At 52.8% G+C, this 26,321-nt stretch overlaps 1 protein-coding gene and 1 long non-coding RNA gene across 4 annotated transcripts; one reads left to right on the top strand and one right to left on the bottom strand.

Annotated features, from left to right (window-relative positions):
- Nucleotides 1–7,979: 7,979 nt before the first annotated feature.
- LOC116970044 lies at nucleotides 7,980–23,145 on the bottom strand. Its single transcript, XR_004410991.1, has 4 exons — nucleotides 23,051–23,145; nucleotides 16,322–16,329; nucleotides 15,589–15,593; nucleotides 7,980–8,000 (listed from the first exon to the last, which is right to left on the bottom strand). It is a non-coding gene; the product is annotated as an uncharacterized LOC116970044 (long non-coding RNA).
- znf574 (zinc finger protein 574) lies at nucleotides 13,762–24,399 on the top strand. 3 transcript variants are annotated; one of them, XM_033016772.1, is made up of 3 exons: nucleotides 13,762–13,854; nucleotides 19,434–19,846; nucleotides 22,347–24,399. In XM_033016772.1, the coding sequence occupies exons 2-3, from the start codon at nucleotides 19,505–19,507 to the stop codon at nucleotides 24,309–24,311; spliced, it is 2,307 nt and encodes a 768-aa protein (XP_032872663.1). In that variant the 5' UTR covers nucleotides 13,762–13,854; nucleotides 19,434–19,504; the 3' UTR covers nucleotides 24,312–24,399. The 3 variants fall into 3 exon arrangements, with proteins under 3 accessions (XP_032872663.1, XP_032872662.1, XP_032872664.1); XM_033016771.1 differs by having other exon boundaries at nucleotides 13,768–13,858; XM_033016773.1 differs by lacking the exon at nucleotides 13,762–13,854 and adding an exon at nucleotides 14,147–14,232.
- Nucleotides 24,400–26,321: the final 1,922 nt, after the last annotated feature.

Genomic DNA, 26,321 nt, shown 5'->3' with positions numbered 1-26,321 from the left:
ACAAGTCAGTGGATATTTTTATGCCAGAGATAGACAGATTCTTCATTAGAACGGGTGTCAAGGGTTATGGGGAGAAGCAGGAAATTGGTATTAGGAGGCAGAGATCAGCCTTGATCGAATGGCGGAGTGGACTCAATGGGCCGAATGGCCTAATTCTACCCCTATAAATTGTGAACTTGTGAGGAAGTGTCTGAAGAAGGATCTCAACCCTAAACGTCACCCATTCCTTCTATCCAGAGATGCTGCCTATCCCGCTGAGTGACTCCAGCACTTTGTGTCTATCTTCGGTGTAAACAGGCACCTGCAGTTCCTTCCTACACACAAACTAAACAATCTAAGGACACTATCTAAGAACACTAAGACCTTTGAGGTACACAAAAATGCTGGAGAAACTCAGCAGGTGCAGCAGCATCTATGGAGCAAAGGAAATAGGTGACGTTTCGGGCCGAAACCCTTCTACAGACTGATGGGGGGTGGGGGGGAGAAGGAAGCAAAAAGGGAGGAGGAGGAGCCCGAGGGCGGGGGGATGGGAGGGTGGGAGGAGACAGCAAGGGGGTTAAGGAAGGGGAGGAGACAGCAAGGGCTAGCAAAATTGCGAGAATTCAATGTTCATGCCATCGGACGCAAGCAACCCAGGCGGAATATGAGGTGCTGTTCCTCCAATTTCCGGTGTTGCTCACTCTGGCAATGGAGGAGACCCAAGACAGAGAGGTCGGATTGGGAATGGGAGGGGGAGTTGAAGTGCTGAGCCACCGGGAGTTCAGGTAGGTTATTGCGGACTGAGCGGAGGTGTTCGGCGAAACGATCGCCCAACCTCCGCTTAGTCTCCCCGATGTAAATCAGCTGACATCTAGAGCAGCGGATGCAGTAGATGAGGTTGGAGGAGATACAGGTGAACCTTTGTCGCACCTGGAACGACTGCTTGGGTCCTTGAATGGAGTCGAGGGGGGAGGTGAAGGGACAGGTGTTGCATTTCTTGCGATTGCAACGGAAAGTGCCCGGGGAGGGGGTGGTACGGGAGGGAAGGGAAGAATTGACAAGGGAATTGCGGAGGGAGCGGTCTTTGCGGAAGGCAGACATGGGGGGAGATGGGAAGATGTGGCAAGTGGTGGGGTCACGTTGGAGGTGGCGGAAATGGCGGAGGATTATTTGTTGTATTTGCCGGCTGGTGGGGTGAAAGGTGAGGACTAGGGGGACTCTGCCCTTGTTGCGAGTGCGGGGATGGGGAGAAAGAGCAGTGTTGCGGGGTATGGATGAGACCCTGGTGCGAGCCTCATCTATGGTGGAGGAGGGGAATCCCCGTTCCCTGAAGAGCGAGGACATTTCCGGTGCCCTGGTGTGGAACGTCTCATCCTGGGAACAGATGCGGCGTAGGCGGAGGAATTGGGAGTAGGGGATGGAGTCTTTACAGGGGGCAGGGTGGGAAGACGTGTAGTCCAGATAGCCATGTGAGTCAGTGGGTTTGTAGTGTATGTCGGTGAGAAGTCTGTCCCCTGCGAGGGAGATGGTGAGGTCAAGGAATGGTAGGGAAGTGTCGGAAATGGTCCAGGTGTATTGGAGTGCCGGATGGAAGTTGGTGGTGAAGTGGATGAAGTCAGTCAGTTATGTGTGGGTGCAGGAGGTGGCCCCAAAGCAGTCGTCAATGTAACGGAGGTAGAGGTCGGGGATGGGGCCCTGGTACGTATTGAACAAGGATTGTTCAACGTACCCGACAAAGAGGCAGGCGTAGCTGGGGCCCATGCGTGTGCCCTTATAAAGCTCCGGAGCCAGAAGGCCTTTGAGGTTATTGGAATGATATTGTTTTTTGTTTGTTATTTTGTTATCTATAACTACAGTGTAGCAGGCCTGTTATGATCATATCTTCATAACTTCTACACCAATCTCTGCCTTACATTGGTCGTGGGGAAGTTGCTGGAGTCGATTATTAAAGATTTACTAGAATGTTGCCTGGGTTTCAACGACTAAGTTACAGAGATAGGTTGAATAAGTTAGGTCTTTATTCTCTGGAGCGCAGAAGGTTAAGGGGGGACTTGATAGAGGTCTTTAAAATGATGAGAGGGATAGACAGAGTTGACGTGGACAAGCTTTTCCCTTTGAGAATAGGGAAGATTCAAACAAGAGGACATGATTTCAGAATTAAGGGACAGAAGTTTAGGGGTAACATGAGGGGGAACTTCTTTACTCAGAGAGTGGTAGTGGTGTGGAATGAGCTTCCAGTGGAAGTGGTGGCGGCAGGTTCGTTGGTATCATTTAAAAATAAATTGGATAGGCATATGGATGAGAAGGGAATGGAGGGTTATGGTATGAGTGCAGGCAGGTGGGACTAAGGGGAAAAAGTTGTTCGGCACGGACTTGTAGGGCCGGGATGGCCTGTTTCCGTGCTGTAATTGTTATATGTTATAAAATCCTGGTCCTCACCTACAAAGCCCTCCACCATCTGGCCCCCCCATATCTCACTGACCTCCTCTCCCCCTACCAACCCTCACGGTCCCTCAGATCCACATCAACCGGTCTCCTCTCCATCCACAAGTCCAACCTCCGCAGTTTTGGGGACAGAGCCTTCTCCAGGGCAGCTCCCAGGCTCTGGAACTCCCTCCCCCAACTGATCCGCAATTCCGTGTCCCTCACCATCTTCCAGTCCCGCCTCAAGACCCATCTCTTCACCTCTGCCTATCCTTAGCCCCATGTCCCCCTCCCTTTTCATCTGTGCATTAATTGCCTCATACTGTGTTTTGTATTGAATTCTGTCTTTACTTTGTGTACTAGTCATGTCTCTACTATTTATTTCATTCCCCTTACATGTTTTTCCTCTACATGCTCAATTTTTGTAAGGTGTCCTTGAGACTCTTGAAAGGCGCCCATAAATAAAATGTATTATTATTATATGGTTATATGGTTATGGTTATGTTCTAGCAGCGCATTTGGAAAGCAGTGACAGGATCAGTCAGTCAGCATGGATTTATGAAGGGGCATCATGCCTGACTAATCTTCTGGAATTTTTTAAGGATGTAACAAGTGGAACATAAGTCCCTCCTCACCTCCTTCCTAAAGAAACGTCCTTTAAATCTGAGGCTGTGCCCTCTGGTTCTAGACTCTCCCACTAGTGGAAACATCCTCTCCACATCCACTCTATCCAGGCCTTTCACTATTCTGTAAGTTTCAATGAGGTTCCCCCCCTCATCCTTCTAAACTCCAGCGAGTACAGGCCCAGTGCCGACAAACGCTCATCGTACGTTAACCCGCTCATTCCTGGGATCGTTCTTGTAAACCTCATAATAGATTAGTTGTTCTGTTTTTAGTACATATGTCAATTAAACCTGTTGAATAGCATCTCATATTTTGCTTGGGGAGCTTACACCCCAGCGGTATGAATATTGATTTCTCTAACTTCAAGTAACATTCCCTCTCTCTCCATCCCTCCCCCACCCAAGTCGCACCAGCTTCTCGTTCTCACCCAACAAACAGCTGACAATGGCCTGTTTCCTGTTACTTTTTTGCATATCTTTCATTCATTGTTCTTCATCTCTCTACATCACCATCTATATCTCTCGTTTCCCTTATCAAGATTCACAGTGAAATGAAATTCCCATACAGCCATACAATAAAAAAAATAAAGAACACAACACACTATAAAATTTGACATAAAACATCCCCACACTATAGAATCAAAGTTTCCCACTGTGTGGGAAGGCACCAAAGTCAGTCTCTTCCTCCACTGTTCCTCGTTGTCAGGGCCTCCCCAAGCCCTCCGCAGTTGCAGCTACGGGCGGCCTGATGTCCAGGACCGCTCGCCGGGGTGATACAAGTCCGACGTCGGGGCTGCGGGACTTCCTCAGCGGCATGGACACAGTCGGCCCCCTCATACCGGAGTCGGTGGCTTCCAAAGTCCGCAGGCTGCGCCGGGTGGAGACTGCTGCTGGAGACCCTCTGCAAGGCGCCCCAGGACTCCACGATGTTGTTCAGCTCCGCCCGCGTTGGAAGCTCTCTGCACCAGAGCTCCACGATGTTGGAGCAGCGGCCCAACGCTCCGGAGCTCCACACGGCGACCCAGGTAGGCATCGCCCGCTCCGCGGTGACTCCAGCGCTGCGCTGCCGCTGTAGCAGCCCTGGTCCGGTACTCGGTCCCCAGCAGGAAAGGCCGCTCCGATCCAGCTGGTAGGGGGCGAGGACGCGACCCGGAGAAATAGTCGCGTCCCCGCCAGGAAGAGACTGGGAGATGGTTTCCCCCCTTACCCTGCCCCCCTCCCCCACAGAGAAAAGTTAAAGTTTCCCCCAACACAAACTTTTATCCCTAACCAGTCTGAAGAAGGGTCTCCACCCGAAACGTCGCCCATTCCTTCTCTCCAGAGATGCTGCCTGTCCCGCTGAGTTACTCCAGCACTTTGTGTCTATGAACAATGAAGCCCTCTCTCCTGGCTGTGATGGTGGTATTGCATGTGACAACTCTGGAAATCTCTGCCTGTGGGGATTGTGCAGATGAAGTCATGGAAAATGCTGACTCTTCAGTGGAGATGGGAAGATATGAAAACTACAGGAAATAGCTGGACGGGGGGAGGGCAGGGGAGGCAGAGACTGGGGTAGAGAGGGAGGGGGAGGGGTGGGGAGGAAGAGGCAACAGACAATAGGTGCAGGAGTTAGCCATTCGGCCCCTCGAGCCAGCACCGCCATTCAATGTGATCATGGCTGATCATCCACAATCAGTACCCCGTTCCTGCCTTCTCCCCATATCCCCTGACTCCACTATCTTTAAGAGCACTGTCTAGCTCTCTCTTGAAAGTATCCAGAGAACCAGCCTCCACCGCCCTCTGACGCAGAGAATTCCACACACTCACCACTCTCTGGGTGAAAAAGTGTTTCCTCATCTCCGTTCTAAATGGCCGACCCCATATTCTTAAACTGTGGCCCCTGGTTCTGGACTCCCCCATCATCGGGAACATATTTCCAGCCTCTAGCGTGTCCAAGCCCTTAATCATCTTATATGTTTCAATAAGATATCCTCTCATCCTTCTAAACTCCAGAGTATACAAGCCCAGCCGCTCCATTCTCTCAGCAAATGACAGTCCCGCCATCCCGGAAATTAACCTTGTAAACCTACGCTGCACTCCCTCAATAGCAAGAATGTCCTTCCTCAAATTAGGGGACCAAAACTGCACACAATACTCCAGGTGTGGTCTCACTAGGGCTCTGTACAACTGCAGAAGGACCACTTTGCTCCTATACTCGATTCCTCTTGTTATAAAGGCTAACATGCCATTCGCTTTCTTCACTGCCTGCTGTACCTGCATGCTTACTTTCATTGACTGAAGAACAAAGACCCCCAGATCCCGTTGTACTTCCCCTTTTCCCAACTTGACTGGGGTAGAGAGGGAGGGGGAAGGGTGGGGAGGAAGAGTGGGGGAGAAAGGGAGGGAGAGGGGTGGGGGTGAATGGTCTCCTCCTGCACCTATTTTCTATGTTTCTATAATTAGGGGTCACAGTTTAAGAATAAGGGGCCGGCCATTCCTTGGAAATACTGAGATGAGGAAAAACCTTTTCACCCAGAGAGTTGTGAATCTGTGGAATTCTCTGCCGCAGAAGGCAGGGGAGGCCAATTCACTGGATGTTTTCAAGAGAGAGTTAGATTTAGCTCTTAGTGGCGTCTAAAGCTGAGCGATGGCAAAACAGTATCAACAGCATTTCGAACGGAGACGAGGAAACACTTTCTCTCACAGAGAGTGGTGAGTCTGTCGAATTCTCTGGATGCTTTCAAGAGAGCTAGATAGGGCACTTAAAAATAGCGGAGTCAGGGGATATGGGGAGAAGGCAGGAACGGGGTACTGATTGTGGATGATCAGCCATGATCACATTGAATGGCGGTGCTGGCTCGAAGGGCCAAATGGCCTCCTCTTGCACCTATTGCCTATAACAGCATCCCATCTAAACAACAAGGAAGCTAAGCGAGAGCTAGCTGTCTTCATTAACAACAGGCGCTTGGACTTCCAACAAACACCCACGTACCTCGGCGTAAAGGTGGATAGGTCGCTTACATTTCGTCAACACCTGGCTGGTCTCCACGACAAGGTCCCGGCACGTAGCGGCCTCATCCGACGCCTGGCAGGCACAAGTTGGGGAGCCAGCCCATCAACTCTTCGCACCTCTGCCTTAACGCTTGTGTATGCCCCAGCTGAGTACTGTGCACCCGTATGGAGTAGAGGTAGACATGGTAGACACGAGCCCGAACAGCACCTTGCGAACCATCACTGGGTGCCTTCAACCTACTCCAGTCGAGCAGCTCCCTATACTTGCAGGCATTATGCCTGCAGGGATCCGAAGGCAAGCAGCAACTCTGGCACTATCTCGTCGTGCCACAGACCCAGATCACCTCCTCCATCAGGCTGTCAGCAGAGAGCAGAGGCCATCCCGACTGAAGTCCCGTCACCCCTTTGCTCCACATGGAAAACAACTCCTAGCATCCATCCTGCCAACTGAGACAAAAGCACACTGGATAGCCACCCAGTGGTCACAAGAGTGGAAGGCAACCTCATCTCCATTACACAGCAACATCTCTTCACCAGATAAAAGCTGTCCAGGGTCTGAGCTTCCCCAGAGGAGCGTGGGTGAAGCTCAACAGACTTGGTACTGGAGTTGGACGTTTCAATTCCAGCGTGTGGAGATGGGGGCTCCCTCCGCCAGAGCCCAGCCTGTGAATGTGGAGCAGAACAACAGACAGCCAACCATGTCATCTCTGGGTGCCTTCTCTACCACCCACCAAATGGACCTCTGTCAGGGCCTGGCAGACATTGACGCCAACAGAGACAACAATCTGGCAGCTCAACACCGACTTGAGATCTAACTAATCCTTTGGTTTATTTATGTTTCATTTGCAAGAAGAAAATGCTCTTAGGGCTAATGGAATCAAGGGATATGGGAGAAAGCAGGAAAGGGGTACTGATTGTGGATGATCAGGATAGGTACAGGATACTGAGTTGGATGATCAGCCATGATCATATTGAATGGCGGTGCAGGCTCGAGGGGCCGAATGGCCTACTCGTGCACCTATTTTCTATGTTTCCATGATCAGCCATGATCATATTGAATGGTGGTGCTGGCTCGAAGGGCTGAATGGCCTACTCCTGCACCTATTTTTCTATGTTTAGAAACATAGAAAATACGTGCAGGAGGAGGCCATTCATTGTGATCATGGCTGATCGTCCACAATCAGTACCCCGTTCCTGCTTTCTCCACTAGCCTCTAGAGCCCTATCTAACTCTCTCTTAAATATAGCCAATGAACTGGCCTCAACCACCTTCTGTGGCAGAGAATTCCACAGATTCACCACTCCCTGTGTAAAAAATGTTTTTCTCATCTCAGTCCTAAAAGATTTCCCCATTATCCTTAAACTGTGACCCCTTGTTCTGGACTTCCCCAACATCGGGAATAATCTTCCTGCATCTAGCCTGTCCAACCCCTTAAGAATTTTGTATAAATATATAAGATCCCCCCTCAATCTTCTAAATTCTAGCGAGTACAAGCCGAGTCTATCCAGTCTTCCTTCATATGAAAGTCTTGACATCCCAGGAATCAGTCTGGTGAACCTTCTCTGTGCTCCCTCTATGGCAAGAATGTCTTTCCTCAGATTAGGAGACCAAAACTGTACGCAATACTCCAGGTGTGGTCTCACCAAGACCCTGTACAACTGCTGTAGAACCTCCCTGCTCTTATACTCAAAATGGCGGTATTGAATGGCGGTGCTGGCTCGGAAGGGCTGAATGGCCTACTCCTGCATCTATTTTTCTATGTTTCTATGGACCTGGAGCGAGGGTACTTTGTAACTTTGTAAATGTCCATTATGTGGCAACTATTTGCATACCTAGGGTTTGCCAGCAAAGAATTTCACTGTGACAATTAAGTATTCATGCAGATCGTACGACTTCCGTACAGACAGCACCCGTAGTGGGGATCGAACCCTGATCTCAGGCTCTGTGAGGCAGCAACTCTACCCGCTGCAGCACTGTGCCACCCTTGGTGGGCCGAATGGCCTCACCCTGCTCCTGGAGCTGATGCAGTGTCCTCCAACACTTTGACTTTAGCTCAGACTCTCAGCATCTGCAACATAGAAGTGAGATCGACCTTGTGACCAAATGGTGCCAGCACCCTAACCTAACTCTCAACACCAACAAAACCAAGGAACTGATTGTGGACTTTGGAAGGGGTAGGATGAGGACCCACAGTCCTGTTTATATCAATGGGTCGATGGTTGAAAGGGTCAAGAGCTTCAAATTCCTGGGCGTGCACATCTCTGAAGATCTCTCCTGGTCCGAGAACATGGATGCAATTATAAAAAAAGCACATCAGCGCCTGTACTTCCTGAGATGATTACGGAGAGTCGGCATGTCAAGTCGGTATGTCTCTCTAACTTCTACAGGTGCACAGTAGAGAGCATGCTGACCGGTTGCATCGTGGCTTGGTTCGGCAACTTGAGCGCCCTGGAGCGGAAAAGACTACAAAAAGTAGTAAACACTGCCCAGTCCATCATCGACTGTGACCTCCCCACCATCGAGGGGATTTATCGCAGTCGCTGACTCAAAAAGGCTGCCAGGATCATCAAGGACCCACACCATCCTGGCCACACACTCATCTCCTCACTGCCTCCAGGTAGAAGGTACAGGAGCCTGAAGACTGCAACAACCAGGTTCAGGAATAGCTGCTTCCCCACAGCCATTATTAAACTCAACTCAAACAAAACTCTGATCTTTAATAGCTCATTACACTTTATCTGTTTATTTTCTTTATCACTTTATCTATTATCTGAATGGTGACCGATTAGGAAAAGGGGAGATGCAACGAGACCTGGGTGTCATGGTACACCAGTCATTGAAAGTAGGCATGCAGGTGCAGCAGGCAGCGAAGAAAGCGGTATGTTAGCATTCATAACAAAAAGATTTGAGTATAGGAGCAGGGAGGTTCTACTGCAGTTGTACAGGGTCTTGGTGAGACCACACCTGGAGTATTGCGTACAGTTTTGGTCTCCTAATCTGAGGAAGGACATTCTTGCCATAGAGGGAGTACAGAGAAGGTTCACCGACTGATTCCTGGGATGTCAGGACTTTCATATGAAGAAAGACTGGATAGATCGGCTTGTACTCGCTAGAATTTAGAAGATTGGGGGTATCTTATAGAAACTTACAAAATTCTGAAGGGGTTGGACAGGCTAGATGCAGGAAGATTGTTCCCGATGTTGGGGAAGTCCAGAACAAGGGGTCACAGTTTAAGGATAAAGGGGAAATCTTTTGGGACCGAGATGAGAAAAACATTTTTCACACAGAGAGTGGTGAATCTGTGGAACTCTCTGCCACAGAAGGTAGTTGAGGCCAGTTCATTGGCTATATTTAAGAGGGAGTTAGATGTGGCCCTTGTGGCTAAAGGGATCAGGGGGTATGGAGAGAAGGCAGGAATGGGATACTGAGTTGGATGATCAGCCATGATCATATTGAATGGCGCTGCAGGCTCGAAGGGCCGAATGGCCTACTCCTGCACCTATTTTCTATGTTTCTATGTGTGTATATATATATATTCTGTGGTATATGGACACACTGATCTGCTCTGTACAATATTCTGTTGTGCTGCAGCAAAGCAACAATGTCATTGTCCTATCTGCGACGCATGGCAGTAAACTCTCTTGGGTACACAAAAATGCTGGAGAAACTCAGCGGGTGCAGCAGCATCTATGGAGCGAAGGAAATGGGCAACGTTTCGTGCCAAAACCCTTCTTCAAACTGATGGGGGGTGGGGGGCGGGGTGAAGAAAGGAAAAAGGAGGAGGAGCCCGAGGGCTGAGGGAGAGTCGTCAAGTCAAGTCAGGTTATTCGTCACATACACATACGAGTTGTGCAGTGAAATGAAAAATGGCAATGCTCGCGGACTTTGTGCAAAAAGACAAACAAACAAACAACCTAACAAACTATAAACACAATCATAAACACACACATATTCTTTTACATATTAAATATTGAAAGGAAAAACGTTCAGTAAAGTTAGTCTCTGGTGAGATAAGAGTTTACAGTCCGAATGGCCTCTGGGAAAAAACTCCTTCTCAACCTCTCCGTTCTCACAGCATGGCAATGGAGGCGTTTGCCTGACCGTAGCAGCTGGAACAGTCCGTTGCATGGGTGGAAGGGGTCTCCCATGATTTTATTGGCTCTGGAGTTGCACCTCCTGATGTATAGTTCCTGCAGGGGGGCGAGTGTAGTTCCCATAGTGGGGACGACAGATGGCACAATGGGCTAAGTGTTCGGCTGGCAACCGGAAGGTAGCCGGTTCGAATCCCGCTTGGAGTGCATACTGTCGTTGTGTCCTTGGGCAAGACACTTCACCCACCTTTGCCTGTGTGTGAATGTGTGTGAGTGATTGGTGGTGGTCGGAGGGGCCGTAGGTGCAGAATGGCAGCCACGCTTCCGTCAGTCTGCCCCAGGGCAGCTGTGGCTACAAAAGTAGCTTACCACCACCGAGTGTGACTGAGGAGTGAATGAATAATGCGATGTAAAGCGCCTTGAGTATTAGAAAGGCGCTATATAAATCCCATCCATTATTATTATTATTATAGTGCGTTCGGCCAAACGCAGTTGTCTCTGCAGAGCCTTCTTGTCCTGGGCAGAGCAATTCCCAAACCAGGTGGTAATATTTCCGGACAAGATGCTTTCCACAGCCGCTGCGTAGAAGCACTGGAGGATCCTCGGAGACACTCTGAATTTCCTCAATTGCCTGAGGTGGTAAAGGAGCTGCCTTGCCTTACTCACGAGTGCTGAGGCGTGTGCTGTCCATGTCATATCCCCAGAGATGTGGACTCCCAGGTATTTAAAACAGCTCACCCTATCCACAGGATCCCCATTTATCCTCAATGATGTGTACGTCCTCGGATGATGTGCCCTCCTAAAGTCCACGATCAGCTCCTTCGTTTTTTTGATGTTCAAGAGGAGGCTGTTGTCCTGACACCAGAGTGCCAGATCAGCTACCTCCTCCCGGTAGGCCTTCTCATCGTTGTCTGAGATCAGGCCCAACACCAGTGTCATCAGCAAACTGGATTATTGAGTTGGAGCTGAACCTAGCCACACAGTCATGTGTGTACAGGGAGTACAATAGGGGGCTGAAGACGCAACCCTGGGGCGATCCTGTGCTCAGTGTGAGGGACTTCGATGTATTTCCTCCCATCTTGACTACCTGGGGCCCGGCGGTGAGAAAGTCCAGGGCCCAGGCACATAGGGAGGTGTTGAGCCCTAATTCCAGTAGCTTCTCGGCCAGTCTGGTGGGGACTATCGTGTTGAAGGCTGAACTGAAGTCTATGAACAGCATCCTCACGTAGCCTCCCTTCTGGCTGTCAAGATGAGAGAGAGCGGTGTGCAAAACCTGGGAGACCGCATCGTCCGTGGATCTGTTCGGACGGTATGCAAATTGTAACGGGTCCATGTTGCGATGGATGAAGGCGCAGATGTGTTTCTTCACCAGCCTCTCAAAGCATTTCATGACTCCCGAGGTAAGGGCCACCGGACGGTAGTCATTCAGACAGGCATTTTTTGGTACTGGTACAATGATGAAGCAGGCAGGGACCACGGACTTGTCCAGGGAGAGGTTGAATATTGTAGTGAGCACCGGAGCTAGCTGCATAGCACAGGACTTGAGTACTCGCCCCGAGATGCCATCGGGGCCTGCAGGAAGGGGAGGAGACAGAATTGTGAGAATTCAATGTTCATGCCCGCAGGATGCAGACTCCCCAAGCTGAATATGAGGTGCTGTTCCTCCAATTTCCGGTGTTGCTCGCTCTGGCCATGGAGGAAGGGAAGAATTTCCAGCATCTGCAGTTCCTTCTTAAACAGTAAACTCTCTTGTCTTGACTTGACTTGTCTTGACTTGACTTGACTTGACTTGTCTTGTCTTGTCTTGACTTGACTCAGCATCTGCATCACACTGGAGGGTGGGAAAACAACACCATACACCTCTGCACATCGATGGAGCTGATGTGGAAAGGGTCAGCAGCGTGAAGTTCCTAGGACTCCACCTGTCAGATGACCTGATGTCCACGACCAACACCACAGCACTGGTCACGAGAGCCCAGCAGCGACTACACCCTCTCCGAAGACTACGTTAAGCAGGTCTCCCCACTACACACCTATGAACTTTTTATAGGGGGACAATCGAGAGCACATTAACCAACGGCATCACTTCCTGGTTCGGGAGCTGCAAGGCGTACGAACGGCACCAACTTGACAGGATTGTGAAGACCGCCAGCAGGATTATTGGTGCTCCACTCCCTTTCTTGCTGGACATATACAGGAAGAGATGTATCAACAGAGCCATCTCCATCATCAAAGACCCCTACCACCCATCGCATCACATATTCTCCATCCTGCCATCTGGGAAGAGGTACAGGAGCATTAGCTGCAAAACCAGCAGGATGCTCCTCAGCTTCTTCCCGCAGGCTATAAGACTGATAAACGGACTTAGCCCCCTACCAAAGTATCGCGCACCAACTCATCATTGATCTCAGACGTAAGGCACAACCCAAGACCCCCCTACTCATCTCAGGCGAACCCATATCCACCACTGACTCATTCAAATTTCTTGGCACTCACATAAGCAATAACCTCAAATGGAAAATCAATTCAAATCACATCTACAAAAAAGCCAACCAAAGACTCTTCTTCCTCCACCAGCTCAAGATGTTTAGAGTGAGGAAACACCTCCTAATCCGATTCTACACAGCCATCATCCAAAGCATGCTCACTTCATCAATTACAGTCTGGTTCAGCAGTTTAGACACTCACTCCCGTAATAAATTACAGCGCATAGTTAACAAAGCATCCAAAATCATCAGCACTCCCCTTCCATCAATAGAATCACTCCATCACAAACGATCCGTGTCAAGGGTGAAGAAAATCATCTCTGATCCCTCCCACCCAGCTCACCACATCTTCCACCTGCTGCCATCAGGAAGGCGCTACAGCTCACTGCCCGCCAAGACATCTCGATTTAAAAACAGTTCTTACCCACACGCAATCCGAATTCTGAACACACTATGGCAACAGCACATATCCTCCCTATGCATGTACTGTATATTGTATGATGTTGTGTTTTATGTTATGTTTGACGGGAATCAGCCTACCTTGTAACATCCTGTACTGAACCTGAATTCCACCAGTTTGACTGTGTGGTCATTAAATAATCTAATCTAATCTAATCTAATCAACCTGGACACACTGCAGCAGCTGTCGATCAGAACGCCTGTTGATGTTTAGTAGAGAGTAGTGTTTAATTTAATTTGTTGATGATATATGTATTTTTCTTTCTAGTTATTTGTTGTTATTTGTACTGCACACTGAATGGACACTGGTTGAGCAACGTTTTTTTGTTTCCTCTGGGTGTGTGAGTACTCAGGAAAATGACAATCAAGAGATACTGATACTGATACACAAACCCCTCCCACTAGTGACGTCCCGCACCGGGCCACACCCACCGCTGACGTACTTCCTAACCCCGCCCACCCGTGACGCACCCCGGAAACCCCGCCCACCCGCGTCGTACGCCGCGAACCCCGCCCACAAGTGCCCGCTCGGTGACGTACGACGTCGATCACGCCCACCGACGACGACGGGCGACGACGCAATCACGCCGACCGCCCGTGACGCAATCACGCCGACCGCCCGTGACGCGGTGACGCCGACCGCCGGTGACGCGCTGACGCCGACCGCCGGTGACGCGGTGACGCCGACCGCCGGTGACGCGAGGGAGACGCAGCTTGGCCCTAGTAACGCACATGCGTAGACCGCGCCGGCTGGCCACGCAAGCGCCCTCCCTCGGCCCGGGCGCCATCGCGATTCACGGGGTAAGTAAGGGACCGGTCACCGCATCAGCGCGGGCTGGACCCGACCCGACCCGGACCCGGCCGCTGCGGGAGGGCGGGAGGGAGGCGGGGAGGCGGACAGACGGCCCGGCTCTGCGGCTGCTCACGGCCTACAGGGATGGCCCGCTTCCGGCCGCCTGCCCCCCCCCCCCACACACACGGGCGGATGTGACGGCGGGGCGGGGCGGGGCGTGGTGCCCGCTGGGAGTTGTAGTCCGCGAGGGCGGCGGCCGTTCGCGCCACTCGACCCGGCCCCGGCTCCGTCTCCAGCAGCGGCGACAACAACAGCAACAACGACAGGAGGAGCGGCAACAGGAGCCGGAGCAGGAGCAGGAGCAGGAGCAGGAGCAGGCCCGGGTGGTGAGGAGCAGGAGCAGGAGGCGGCCCGGGTGGTCAGGAGCAGGAGCAGGAGCAGGAGCCGGAGCCGGCCCGGGTGGTCAGGAGCAGGAGCCGGAGCCGGCCCGGGTGGTGAGGAGCAGGAGCAGGAGCAGGAGCCGGCCCGGGTGGTGAGGAGAGGGGGCGGGATGGGGAGCAGGAGCAGGAGGCCGCGCACTCGGGCCCTGAAGCGTCCGATGGGATCGGGTCTAGTGTGGACCCGTGTGGGGGGTGGAGGGGGAGAAGAGGGAACAGGGGGAGGGGGTGGAGGGAGAGGGTGGGGTGGTGCCTCTTTCTCCCCCCTCACCCCCACCTCTTCTCTCCCACCCCCCCCTCGGGGCACCCCACTAGGCTCTTCCCACCTCGCCTCTCGCGCCCCCACACACCCCACTCAGCCGCCCGCGGGCGCCCCCTCCTCCTCCACCCCCGCTTCTCCTCCCACCACCCCTCACTCCTCTCCCTCTTCCCACCCCCGCCTCCCCCCCTCCACTCCCCTCCCCTCTCTCCCCCTCACCCCCCCCCCACTCCTTCTCTCCCTCTTCACCACACTATCTCCCCCTCTCTCCACTCCCCTCCCCTCTCTCTCCATCCCCCTCTTTCTCACCCCCTCACCCCCCCCCACTCTCTCTTCCCACCACTCCTCCCCCCCCCCCCCACTCTACTCCCCCTCTCTCCTCCCCCTCTCTCCAGAGTGGAGTGGAGAGGAGGAGGAGAGAGGGGAGAGGAGAGGGAGGTGGGGGTGGGAGGCGAAGGGGTGACAAAGGGAGTGTGTAGAGGGAGGGGGATGGTGAGTGAGGTGGAGGAGGGACTAGGGGGAGGGGGCTGGTGAGTGGGGGGAGAGAGAGGAGGGGGGGGGATGGGTAAGGAGCAAGGGGAGAGAACGAGAGGGCAGGGAGGAGTAATGAGGTGGGAGTTGGAGAGTGAGGTGAGGTGAATTGATGAAGAGGGGTTAGAAGGGAAAGCAAGTGAAAGACCGCTGTGCCCAGCAAAAGGTTGCAGAATGACGCATTTAAATCGATCTCAGTTCCTGGCCACTCCCCTCTCCCATGAAGCAAAAGGGACAGAAGTGTGAAAACGCACCCCTCCAGATTGAGGGACAGTCTTCCTGGCTGTTGTCAGGCAACTGAACCATCCTACCACAACCAGAGAGCAGTGCTGAACTACTATCTACCTCACTAGTGACCCTTGGACTATCTTATCCACGCTATTCCCTTTAACCTGTATCTGTACACTGCAGATGGCTCGATTGTAATCATGTATTGTCTTTCCGTTGATTGGATAGCATGCAGCGGTAGAGTTGCTGCCTCGCAGCGCCGGAGACCCGGGTTTGATCCCGACTACGGGTGCTGTCAGTACGGAGTTTGTACGTTCTCCCCGTGACCTGCGTGGGTTTTCTCCGATATCTGCGGTTTCCTCCCGCACTCCAAAGACGTGTGCGTGCAGGGATCGCTGGCCAGCACGGACTTGGTGGGCCGAAGGGCCTGTTTCCGCGCTGTATCTCTCAACTAAACCAAACTTAAAGCTTTTCATTGTAGGTAGACAAAAGTGCTGGAGAAACTCAGCGGGTGCAGCAGCATCTATGGAGCAAAGGAAATAGGCAACGTTTCGAGCCAAAACCCTTCTTTAGACTGATGTATGGTGGGGGGGGGGGGAGAAGAAAGGAAGAGGAGGAGCCAGAGGGCTGAGGGAGAGCTGAGAAGAGGATGAGACAGCAATTTCCGGTAGCCATAATCATTGACTTCTCCAATATCCGGTAGCCCTTGCTGTCTCCTCCCCTTCTCAGCTCTCCCTCAGCCCTCTGGCTCCTCCTCTTACTTTCTCCTTTCTTCTCCCCTCCCCCCCACCCTACATCAGTCTGAAGAAGGGTTTTGGCCCAAAACGTTGCCTATTTCCTTCACTCCATGGATGCTACTGCACCCGCTGAGTTTCTCCAGCACTTTTGTCTACCTTCGATTTTCCAGCATCTGCAGTTCCTTCTTAAACAGCTTTTCACTGTACCTGACAATAAACTAAACTCTAACTCGATTCCTGATCTGAGTTACCAGTTCCAGGTTAAAGACTTGTCAGATGAAACTTTACTCACTGCGTCTGTGTCTGCCATTATGTCCATCTGTACTAATCCCTCTGGCCAGCTTTGGTTGCATGTCCCTGTATGCCTTGCCCATGAAGTAAGTCCCTGTGCAGAAGCCTAACCTTTTTCAGCTTAGAACCAACATAATTCTTTCCAATGCAGTTCTTTCCACACTGACGGAAGGAACTGCAGATGCTGGTTTAAATCGAAGGCGGACACAAAATGCTGGAGTAACTCGGTGGGACAGGCAGTATCTCTGGAGAGAAGGAATGGGTGACGTTTCTGGTCTGCAGAAGGGTCTCAACCTGGAACGTCACCCATATAACCATATAACAATTACAGCACGGAAACAGGCCATCTCGGCCCTTCTAGTCCGTGCCGAACACGTATTCTCCCCTAGTCCCATCTACCTGCACTCAGACCATAACCCTCCATTCCTTTCCCGTCCATATAACCAATTTATTTTTAAATGATAAAATCGAACCTGCCTCCACCACCTTCACTGGAAGCTACCACTCTCTGAGTAAAGAAGTTCCCCCTCATGTTACCCCTAAACTTCTGCCCCTTAATTCTCAAGTCATGTCCTCTTGTTTGAATCTTCCCTACTCTCAATGGGAAAAGCGTATCCACGTTAACTCTGTCTATCCCTCTCATCATTTTAAAGACCTCTATCAAGTCCCCCCTTAACCTTCTGCGCTCCAAAGAATAAAGCCCTAACTTGTTCAACCTTTCTCTGTAACTTAGTTGCTGAAACCCAGGCAACATTCTAGTAAATCTCCTCTGTACTCTCTCTATTTTGTTGACATCCTTCCTATAATTAGGCGACCAAAATTGTACACCATACTCCAGAATTGGCCTCACCAATGCCTTGTACAATTTTAACATTACATCCCAACTTCTATACTCAATGCTCTGATTTATAAAGGCTAGCACACCAAAAGCTTTCTTTACCACCCTATCTACATGAGATTCCACCTTCAGGGAACTGTGCGCAGTTATTCCCAGATCCCAGTTATACCCACCCATTCCTTCTCTCCAGAGATGCTGCCTGACCTGCTGAGTTACTCCAGCATTTCATGTCTCTCTTCGATGTGGACCAGCCTAATTTGTGGACTTTGGCCTAAAGTCTTTGGACAGCCAGTGGACTTTGGCCTAAATATCTGTGCTGAACATGACTCAAACTTATGCATGCGTATAAGTCATATCCCCGCATTCCTTGTATATCCATGTATCTAACTAAAAGCGTCTTAAACACCATAATCGCATCTGCCTCCACCACCGCCACTGGCAGCGCGTTCCAGGCACCCACCACCATTTGTGTAAAATAACTTGCCCCGCACATCTCCTTTAAACTGCCACTCTCACCTTAAAGTTGTGTCCTCTAATGCTGGACATTTCTACAATGGGAAAAAGGTTCTGACTGTCTACCCTATCTATGCCTCTCATTACTTTACATTCTCCTATCAGGTTTTGTTTAATTTAGAGATACAGCGTGGAAACAGGCCTTTCGGCCCACCGAGTCCGCACCGACCACGATCCTATACACACTAGGGACAATTTACAATTTTACCGAAGCCAATTAACTTGCAAACCTGTACGTCTTTGGAGTGTGAGAGAAAACCCACGCAGGTCACGGGGAGAACGTACAAACTCTGTACAGACAGCACCCATAATCAGGATCGAACCCGGGTCGATTCTTGATTAGTGCGGGTGTCAGGGGTAATGGGGAGAAGGCAGAGATATGAGGTTGAGATGGAAACATATAATTGAATGCCGGAGTAGACTCGGTGTGCCGAATGGTCTAATTCTGCTCCTGTCACTTATGAAGCCAATGATTATTTTTAAGGCAGAGAGAGATACATTCTTGACTAGTACCGGTGTCAGGGGTTACGGGGAGAAGGCAGGAGAATGGGGTTAGGAGGGAGAGATAGATCAGCCATGATTGAATGGTGGAGTAGACTTGATGGGCCGAATGGCCTAATTCTGCTCCTATCACATATGAACATGAACTTGGTGGATATTTTTAAGGCAAAGATAAGATTCTTGATTAGTACAGGTGTCAGGGGTTATGGGGAGAAGTTGTCACGAGAGAAATAGATCGTGTCGATACACAGTGGTTGAGTAACATAGAAATCTAACGTAGATGAAGTTTAATGCGGATAAATGTGAGGTTATCCACTTTGGTAGCAAAAACAGGAAGGCAGATTACTATCTAAATGGCATCGTTGGGAATAGGGAATGTACAACGGGATCTGGTGGTCCTTGTTCATCAGTCTATGAAAGTAAGCATGCAGGTACAGCAGGCAGTGAAGAAAGCGAATGGTATGTTGTCCTTTATAACAAGAGGAATCGAATATAGGAGCAAAGAGGTCCTTCTGCAGTTGTACAGGGCCCTAGTGAGACCACACCTGGAGTATTGTGTGTAGTTTTGGTCCCCTAATTTGAGGAAGGACATTCTTGCTATTGAGGGAGTGCAGCGTAGGTTTACAAGGTTAATTCCTGGGATGGCGGGACTGTCATATGCTGAGAGAATGGAGCAGCTGGGCTTGTACACTCTGGAGTTTAGAAGGATGAGAGGATCTCACTGAAACATATAAGATTGTTAAGGGTTTGGACACGCTAGAGGCAGGAAACATATTCCCGATGTTGAGGGAATCCAGAACGAGGGGCCGCAGTTTAAGAATAAGGGGTCGGCCATTTAGAACGGAGACGAGGAGTTGTGAGTCTATGGAATTCTCTGCCTCAGGGTGGTGGAGGCAGTTTCTCTGGATGCTTTCAAGAGAGAGCTGGATAGGGCTCTTAAAGATAGCAGTCAGGGGATATGGGGAGAAGGCAGGAACGGGGTACTGATTGTGGATGATCAGCCATGATCACAGTGACTGACTCGAAGGGCCAAATGGCCCACTCCTGCACCTATTGTCTATTGATAGAATGGCGGAGGGGACTGGATGGGCTGAAGGGTCTGATTCCTCGCTGTATCACTCTGTGACTGGGGAGATTGGGGTTGGGAGGGAACGATAGGCCTGGCATGATAGAATGGCGGAGGGGACTGGATGGGCGTGATTGTGCGGCTGGAAGCTGTGAAGTTGAGCGGTCTGTGTCTTTGTCGTTACAGTGAGTGTGGACTGTGAAGGGGGAGTCTGCACGCTCCCTCCCTGCCTGCCTCTCCCCCCGGGCACATGTGCGATGGAGTCGGAGAGCGGGCTGTTGGTGGAACACCAGTACATGTGCTCCGAGTGTGGCCAGCTGTACAACACGCTAGAGGAGGTGCTGGTACACCAGCAGAGCCACGTCTGGCTCCACGTCTACGTCTGCCCCGAGCTGGCTGAGGCCGAGGCTGGGGCCGAGGGTGATGCCAAGGAGCTGGCACTGGCGCCCGATGCCGACAGCCGCTTCCAGTGCCTAGAGTGCGGCCAGCTCCTCAACACCCCCGAGCAGTTGCTGGAGCACCAGGCCACCCACGCCAAGGATGCTGGCAGCCCCACGCCACTCGCCGCACAGCTACATGGCTGCTCACACTGCCTGCAGGTCAGTGCCATGGGCACCCTGCCCACTGTAGATGCATGGGTGGGCAGTGCCATGGGGCATGTAGATGTATGGGGCACCATGCCCACTTTAGATGGGTGGGCAGTTCTATGGGGCATGTAGATGCATGGATGGGCAGTGCTATGGGGCATGTAGATGGATGGGGCACCATGCCCACTGTAGATGGGTGGGCAGTTCTATGGGGCATGTAGATGCATGGATGGGCAGTTCTATGGGGCATGTAGATGGATGGGGCACCATGCCCACTGTAGATGGGTGGGCAGTTCTATGGGGCATGTAGATGTATAATAATAATAATAATACATTTTATTTATGGGCGCCTTTCAAGAGTCTCAAGGACACCTTACAAAAATTGAGTATGTAGAGGAAAAACATGTAAGGGGAATGAAATAAATAGTAGAGACATGACTAGTACACAAAGTAAAGACAGAATTCAATACAAAACACAGTATGAGGCAATTAATGCACAGATGAAAAGGGAGGGGGACGTGGGGCTAAGGATAGGCAGAGGTGAAGAGATGGGTCTTGAGGCGGGACTGGAAGATGGTGAGGGACACGGAATTGCGGATCAGTTGGGGGAGGGAGTTCCAGAGCTTGGGAGCTGCCCTGGAGAAGGCTCTGTCCCCAAAACTGCGGAGGTTGGACTTGTGGATGGAGAGGAGACCGGCTGATGTGGATCTGAGGGACCGTGAGGGTTGGTAGGGGGAGAGGAGGTCAGTGAGATATGGGGGGGGCCAGATGGTGGAGGGCTTTGTAGGTGAGGACCAGGATTTTGTAGGTGATCCGGTGGGAGATGGGAAGCCAGTGAAGTTTTTTGAGGACTGGAGTGATGTGATGCCAGGATTTGGTATGGGTGATGAGTCGGGCGGCTGCGTTCTGGACCAGTTGGAGTCAGTTGATGTAGGTGGAGCTGATGCCAAGGAGAAGTGAGTTGCAATAGTCCAGTCGGGAGGAGATGAAGGCATGGATGAGTCTTTCAGCAGCAGGCGGTGTGAGAGAGGGTCTGAGTTTGGCGATGTTGCGGAGGTGAAAGAAGGAGGTTTTAATGACATGGCAGATGTGAGGCTCAAGGGAGAGGGTGGAATCAAAGATCACGCCAAGGTTGCGGGCCTGGGGAGATGGGGAGACAGTGGTGCCGTCGATGGTGAGAGTGGGGTTATTGATATGTATGGGTTAGTGTGCCCACTGTATGTGGGTAGGCAGTGCCAAGGGGCATGAAGATGGGGCACCATGCCCACTGTGTCTGGGTGGGCAGTGCCAAGGGTTTCTGTGCCCACTGGCGTGGGTTAGGTAATGCCAGGGGCACCATGCCCACTGTACATGGAAGGGTCGGCAGTGCAAAGATCTCCATGCCAACCGTACATGGGGCAGTCAGTGTGGGGGCATCGAGCCCACTCCACACAGTGTGTGGCCAACTCTATTTCACTTGCTGCTGATGGGCTGAATGGCCTGATTCTGCTCCTGTCACTTGTGAAGGCACATTTGGAGGAGGAGGTGAAGAGGGGGCACACAATCTTCAATTCCCTACCATTTACCATGTACGTCCTATTTTGATTTGTCCTGCCAAGGTGCTACACCTTGGCAGGACAAATCAAAATAGGACGTACATGGTAAATGGTAGGGAATTGAAGAATACAGTTGAACAGAGGGATCTGGGAATAACCGTGCGTAGTTCCTTGAAGGTGGAATCTCATATAGATAGGGTGGTAAAGAAAGCTTTTGGTGTGCTGGCCTTTATAAATCAGAGCATTGAGTATAGAAGTTGGGATGTGATGTTAAAATTGTACAAGGCATTGGTGAGACCAAATCTGGAGTATGGTGTACAATTTTGGTCGCCCAATTATAGGAAGGATGTCAACAAAATAGAGAGAGTACAGAGGAGATTTACTAGAATGTTGCCTGGGTTTCAACAACTAAGTTACAGAGAAAGGTTGAATAAGTTAGGTCTTTATTCTCTGGAGCGCAGAAGGTTAAGGGGGGACTTGATAGAGGTCTTTAAAATGATGAGAGGGATAGACAGAGTTGATGTGATCAAGCTTTTCCCTTTGAGAATAGGGAAGATTCAAACAAGAGGACATCACTTCAGAATTAAGGGGCAGAAGTTTAGGGGTAACATGAGGGGGAACTTCTTTACTCAGAGAGTGGTAGCGGTGTGGAATGAGCTTCCAGTGGAAGTGGTGGCGGCAGGTTCGTTGGTATCATTTAAAAATAAATTGGATAGGCATATGGATGAGAAGGGAATGGAGGGTTATGGTATGAGTGCAGGCAGGTGGGACTAAGGGAAAAAAGTTGTTCGGCACGGACTTGTAGGGCCGAGATGGCCTGTTTCCGTGCTGTAATTGTTATATGGTTATATCTCCCACTTGCAGTTGCTGTCTTTTCTGACCCCTTCTCTGTCTCCCCCTCCCCCACTCTGTCCCCCTCCCCTTCTCTGTCTCCCCCCTCCCCACCTCCGTCTCCCCCACCCTCACCGTCTCCCCAGGTATTCCAGAGCGCGGATGAGATGCAGGCTCACCAGCAGCAGCAGCACGGTGATGAGCGGGAGTGCGGCGTTGATGCGGCGGCGGCGGCGGGCGAGGTTAGCGAGCCGCTGCATGGGTGCCCGGAGTGCGGTCAGCAGCTGGGCACGGTGGAGGAGTTCCTGCAGCACCAGGCGCTGCATGCCCGCCCGGGGCCCCGTGACTGCCCCACTGTTGCTGCACCGCCTGCTCCAGCGACCCCCCACGACTGCAGCGAATGCGGCCGGGTGTTCAGCACTGTACGGAGGCTGCATCAGCACCAGCAGAGCCACGTGGCGCTGGCCCACCCCTGCCCCGACTGCCGGCGCTCCTTCAAGAAACTGTCGTCCCTGCAGCAGCACCAGCGCAGCCACAAGGGGGAAGTGCTGTACCTCTGCACCGACTGCGGCCGTGGCTTCAGCTCGGAGGCTGCACTGGTGCAGCACCGACGGCTGCATACAGACGACCCGCTGCATCGTTGCCCGCAGTGCGGCAAGGCCTTCAACAACATGACCAAGTTCCTCTACCACCGGCGCACCCACGCAGCCCCCGGCAAGACTGCGGCGCCCACCAGCGCAGTGACCCGTGCTGCAACCGTCACTGCAGCTGTGGCCGAGCCGGCACAGGAGGAGGAGGAGGAGGACGAGGACGAGGAGCCGGGGGAGGGGGGCACGGCCCCCGCACCAACACCGTTGCAGCTGCAGAACCACCAGCGACAGGGGGGCTGCGGGCGCCGGCACCCGTGCCCGGTGTGTGGCAAGGCCTTCAGCAAGCTGGTACACGTCCGTAACCACATGCGTACCCACACCGGCGAGCGGCCCTTCCAGTGTGCCGAGTGTGGCAAGACCTTCACCACGCTGGCCAACTTGATGCGGCACCACCAGACCCACACCGGCGAGCGGCCCCACCGCTGTGACTTCTGCCCGCGGGCCTTCGCCCAGTCCTCCAACCTACGCCAACACCGCCGTATCCACACCGGCGACCTGCCCTTCAAGTGTCGCGACTGCCCGCGGGCATTCGGCCGCGCCTCCAAGCTCCTCGCTCACCGCTTCTGCCACGCTGGCCAGCGCCCCTTCACCTGCGCCGACTGTGGCAAGGGTTTTATCCACCAGCGCCGGCTGGAGCAGCACCGGCTTTTGCACGCCGGGCTGGAGCCCAACTGCTGCACCGGCTGTGGCTGCCAGTTTGCCGACAGCACAGAGCTGCAGGAGCACCGCTGCACCATCGACCCCAACGCCGCCAGACACCGGCCCTTCCAATGCGGCATCTGTGGGCGCCACTGCGGCTCTACGGCAGGACTGAAGCTGCACCAGCGCAGCCACGCCGGGGAACACCGCCTCCAATGCGGCGTCTGTGGGCGCCACTGCGGCTCTGCGGCAAGACTGAAGCTGCACCAGCGCAGCCACACGGGGGAGCGCCCCTTCCTGTGTGGTGACTGTGGCAAGGGCTTTGCCAGCCACGGCGGCCTGCAGGTGCACCAGCGCCGGCACTCTGGGGAGCTCCCCTTCCGCTGCGCCGCATGCGGCAAAGGTTTTGGCTTCAGCTCGGCACTGCGACTCCACCAGCGCACCCACACCGACGAGCGGCCCTTCCCCTGCACCGACTGCGGGAAGCGCTTCAAGCAGTCGAACCACCTGCGCGAGCACCAGCGCATCCACACCGGTGAGCGGCCCTACCGCTGCAGCACCTGCGGCAAGGGCTTCGTGCAGTCCATGCAGCTGCTGGATCACCGCCGCACCCACTCCGCCAAGCGACCGCACGTCTGCCGGCTCTGCGGCAAGAGCTTCAAGACCCCCTCCAACCTCCGCAGCCACCGCCGCACCCACGCCCTCCCCTCCCCCGCCCCCCTCCCCTCCACCACTCTCTGCGCACAGTTCGGCGACACCTTCGCTGTCAAGGGTGCCGATGTAGTGCCCAGCTCCATCGTGGGCACCATCGAGATCTACTGAGGTACCGGCACGGCAGGGGAGGGGGCAGAGAGCAGGGGGAACCCTGGACCTAGTGTGGCGAGGGGGAGAGTGTGGGAGAGCAGGGACCCTGGCTTCTAGTGTGGCCATGGGGCGGAGAGAACTGGGACCCTGGACCCAGTGTGGAGAGGGGTGGGGAGAGAGCAGAGGCCCTGGTGTGGGGAGGAGGCGGGGGGAGAGTGGTGGGGGCGAGGAGAGGGGAGAGAGCAGGGAGGCCCGGGCCCCTGGTGTGCGGAAGCAGTGGGAGGGGAGAGGGGAGAGGGGAGAGAGCAGAGGCTCTGGTGTGGGGAGGGGTGGGGGTAAGAGCAAAGGCCCTGGTCCCCGGTGTGGGGAGGTAGTGGAGAAAGGGACGTGAGGGGAGAGGTGTGTGTGGGAGAGCTGGGTTCTCGGGGGGTGTTGGGAACCTAGTGTGGGCCGGTGGGGGAGAGCTGGGATCCAGCGTGGTGGGGGGGGGGGGGGGGGGGGGGTGAGTGGGAACACAGACCCTGCCTTTCTCTCTCCCTCTCTCCCCCCCCCCCCCCCCTGCTTTGTTGAACCATGTCAATGAGTTGAGGTGTCCAGGGCAGACAGTGTACATGTTGTGGTTTGAGTTACTGTTTTGCTGGGGTGGGGATGTTTCCGTGGGCCTGTGGCACGATCCAGGCTGGGGTTTGGGACGTTTGTCCAGTTACATGTAAAATAGAATTGTTGTTCCACGAGCCGCCGCTGGTGTTTAATTTCACGCACGCTCACGTTTCCTTCTATCACTCTATCGCGCGCGCCGAGGTACAGTGGAAAGCTTTGTCCTGCGCATCTTCCCATCCCACCCATTCCCAGGCAAACCTGTGCAGGCGCCGGTTTACACCAACGATAAAGGCGCAGAGTGCTGGAGGAACTCTCTGTGGAGAACGTGGACAGGTACAAAGTGTTGGAGTAACTCAGCGGGTCAGGCAGCATCTCTGTGGAGAACGTGGACAGGTACAAAGTGTTGAGTAACTCAGCGGGTCAGGCAGCATCTCTGTGGAGAACGTGGACAGGTACAAAGTGCTGGAGTAACTCAGCGGGTCAGGCAGCATCTCTGTGGAGAACGTGGACAGGTACAAAGTGCTGGAGTAACTCAGCGGGTCAGGCAGCATCTCTGTGGAGAACACGTATGGGTGACCCTTCTTCAAACATGGGTTGTTTTCTCCAGAACAGCTGTGTATAAAGTTCTGAGAGACAAGGATTGGGTAAACAGTTGGAACCTTAACCCAGGGGCTGAACGGTCAAAACACCAGCTGTTTGTTGTGTGAAGGTGAGAGGGGTGATGTGCGGGGCAGGGTTTTTTTACATAGACATATATATGGAGTCAGAGTAATACAGTGTGGAAACAGGCCCTTCGGCCCAACTTGCCCACACCGGCCAGCTATACTAGTCCCACCTGCCTGCGCTTGGTCCATATCCCTCCAAACCTGTCCTATCCATGTACCTGCTTAACTGCTTCTTAAACGTTGAGGTAGTCCCAGCCTCAACTCCCTCCTCTGGCAGCTTGTTCCATACACCCACCACCCTTTGTGTGAAAAAGTTACCCCTCGGATTCCTATTAAATCTTTTCCCCCTCACCTTTAATCTATGTCCTCTGGTCCTCGATTCCCTTCCTCTGGGCAAGAGACTACATCTACCCGATCCATTCCTCTATAAGATCACCCCCCATCCTCCTGACGCGTGCTAATCGAGAATATATCCTGCCCTCCAAGGACTAGAGACCCAGCCTACTCAACCTCTCCCTATAGCTCACACCCTCTAGTCCTGGCGACATCCTCGTAAATCTTCTCTGTACCTTTCCAGCTTGACAATATCGAGGGATGAAAATCGTGTGGGGTGTGATTAGTTTAGAGGTACAGTGCGGAATCAAGCCTTTCGGCCCACCGAGTCCACGCTGACCAGCGATCCCCGCGCACCAATGCTATCCTACACACACACACACACACTGGGGATAATTTAAATTTATAGCAAAGCCGATTAACGTACAAA

This window comes from Amblyraja radiata, unplaced genomic scaffold (assembly GCF_010909765.2).
Source record: "Amblyraja radiata isolate CabotCenter1 unplaced genomic scaffold, sAmbRad1.1.pri scaffold_489_ctg1, whole genome shotgun sequence".
Classification (NCBI taxonomy): Eukaryota; Metazoa; Chordata; class Chondrichthyes; order Rajiformes; family Rajidae; genus Amblyraja; species Amblyraja radiata.
The sequence above is the reverse complement of the archived record's forward strand: the minus strand, read 5'-3'. Positions and strand labels throughout refer to the sequence as shown.

What these genes read in the sequence shown, in the direction of transcription:
- znf574 (XM_033016771.1), top strand. Translation starts at nt 13,786, where the DNA reads ATGCGTAGACCGCGCCGGCTGGCCACGCAAGCGCCCTCCCTCGGCCCG. An exon ending in CATCGCGATTCACGGGGTAA is followed by an intron (nt 13,859 to 19,433) that starts GTAAGGGACCGG and finishes TTGTCGTTACAG; the next exon opens with TGAGTGTGGACTGTGAAGGG. An exon ending in GCTGCTCACACTGCCTGCAG is followed by an intron (nt 19,847 to 22,346) that starts GTCAGTGCCATG and finishes CCGTCTCCCCAG; the next exon opens with GTATTCCAGAGCGCGGATGA.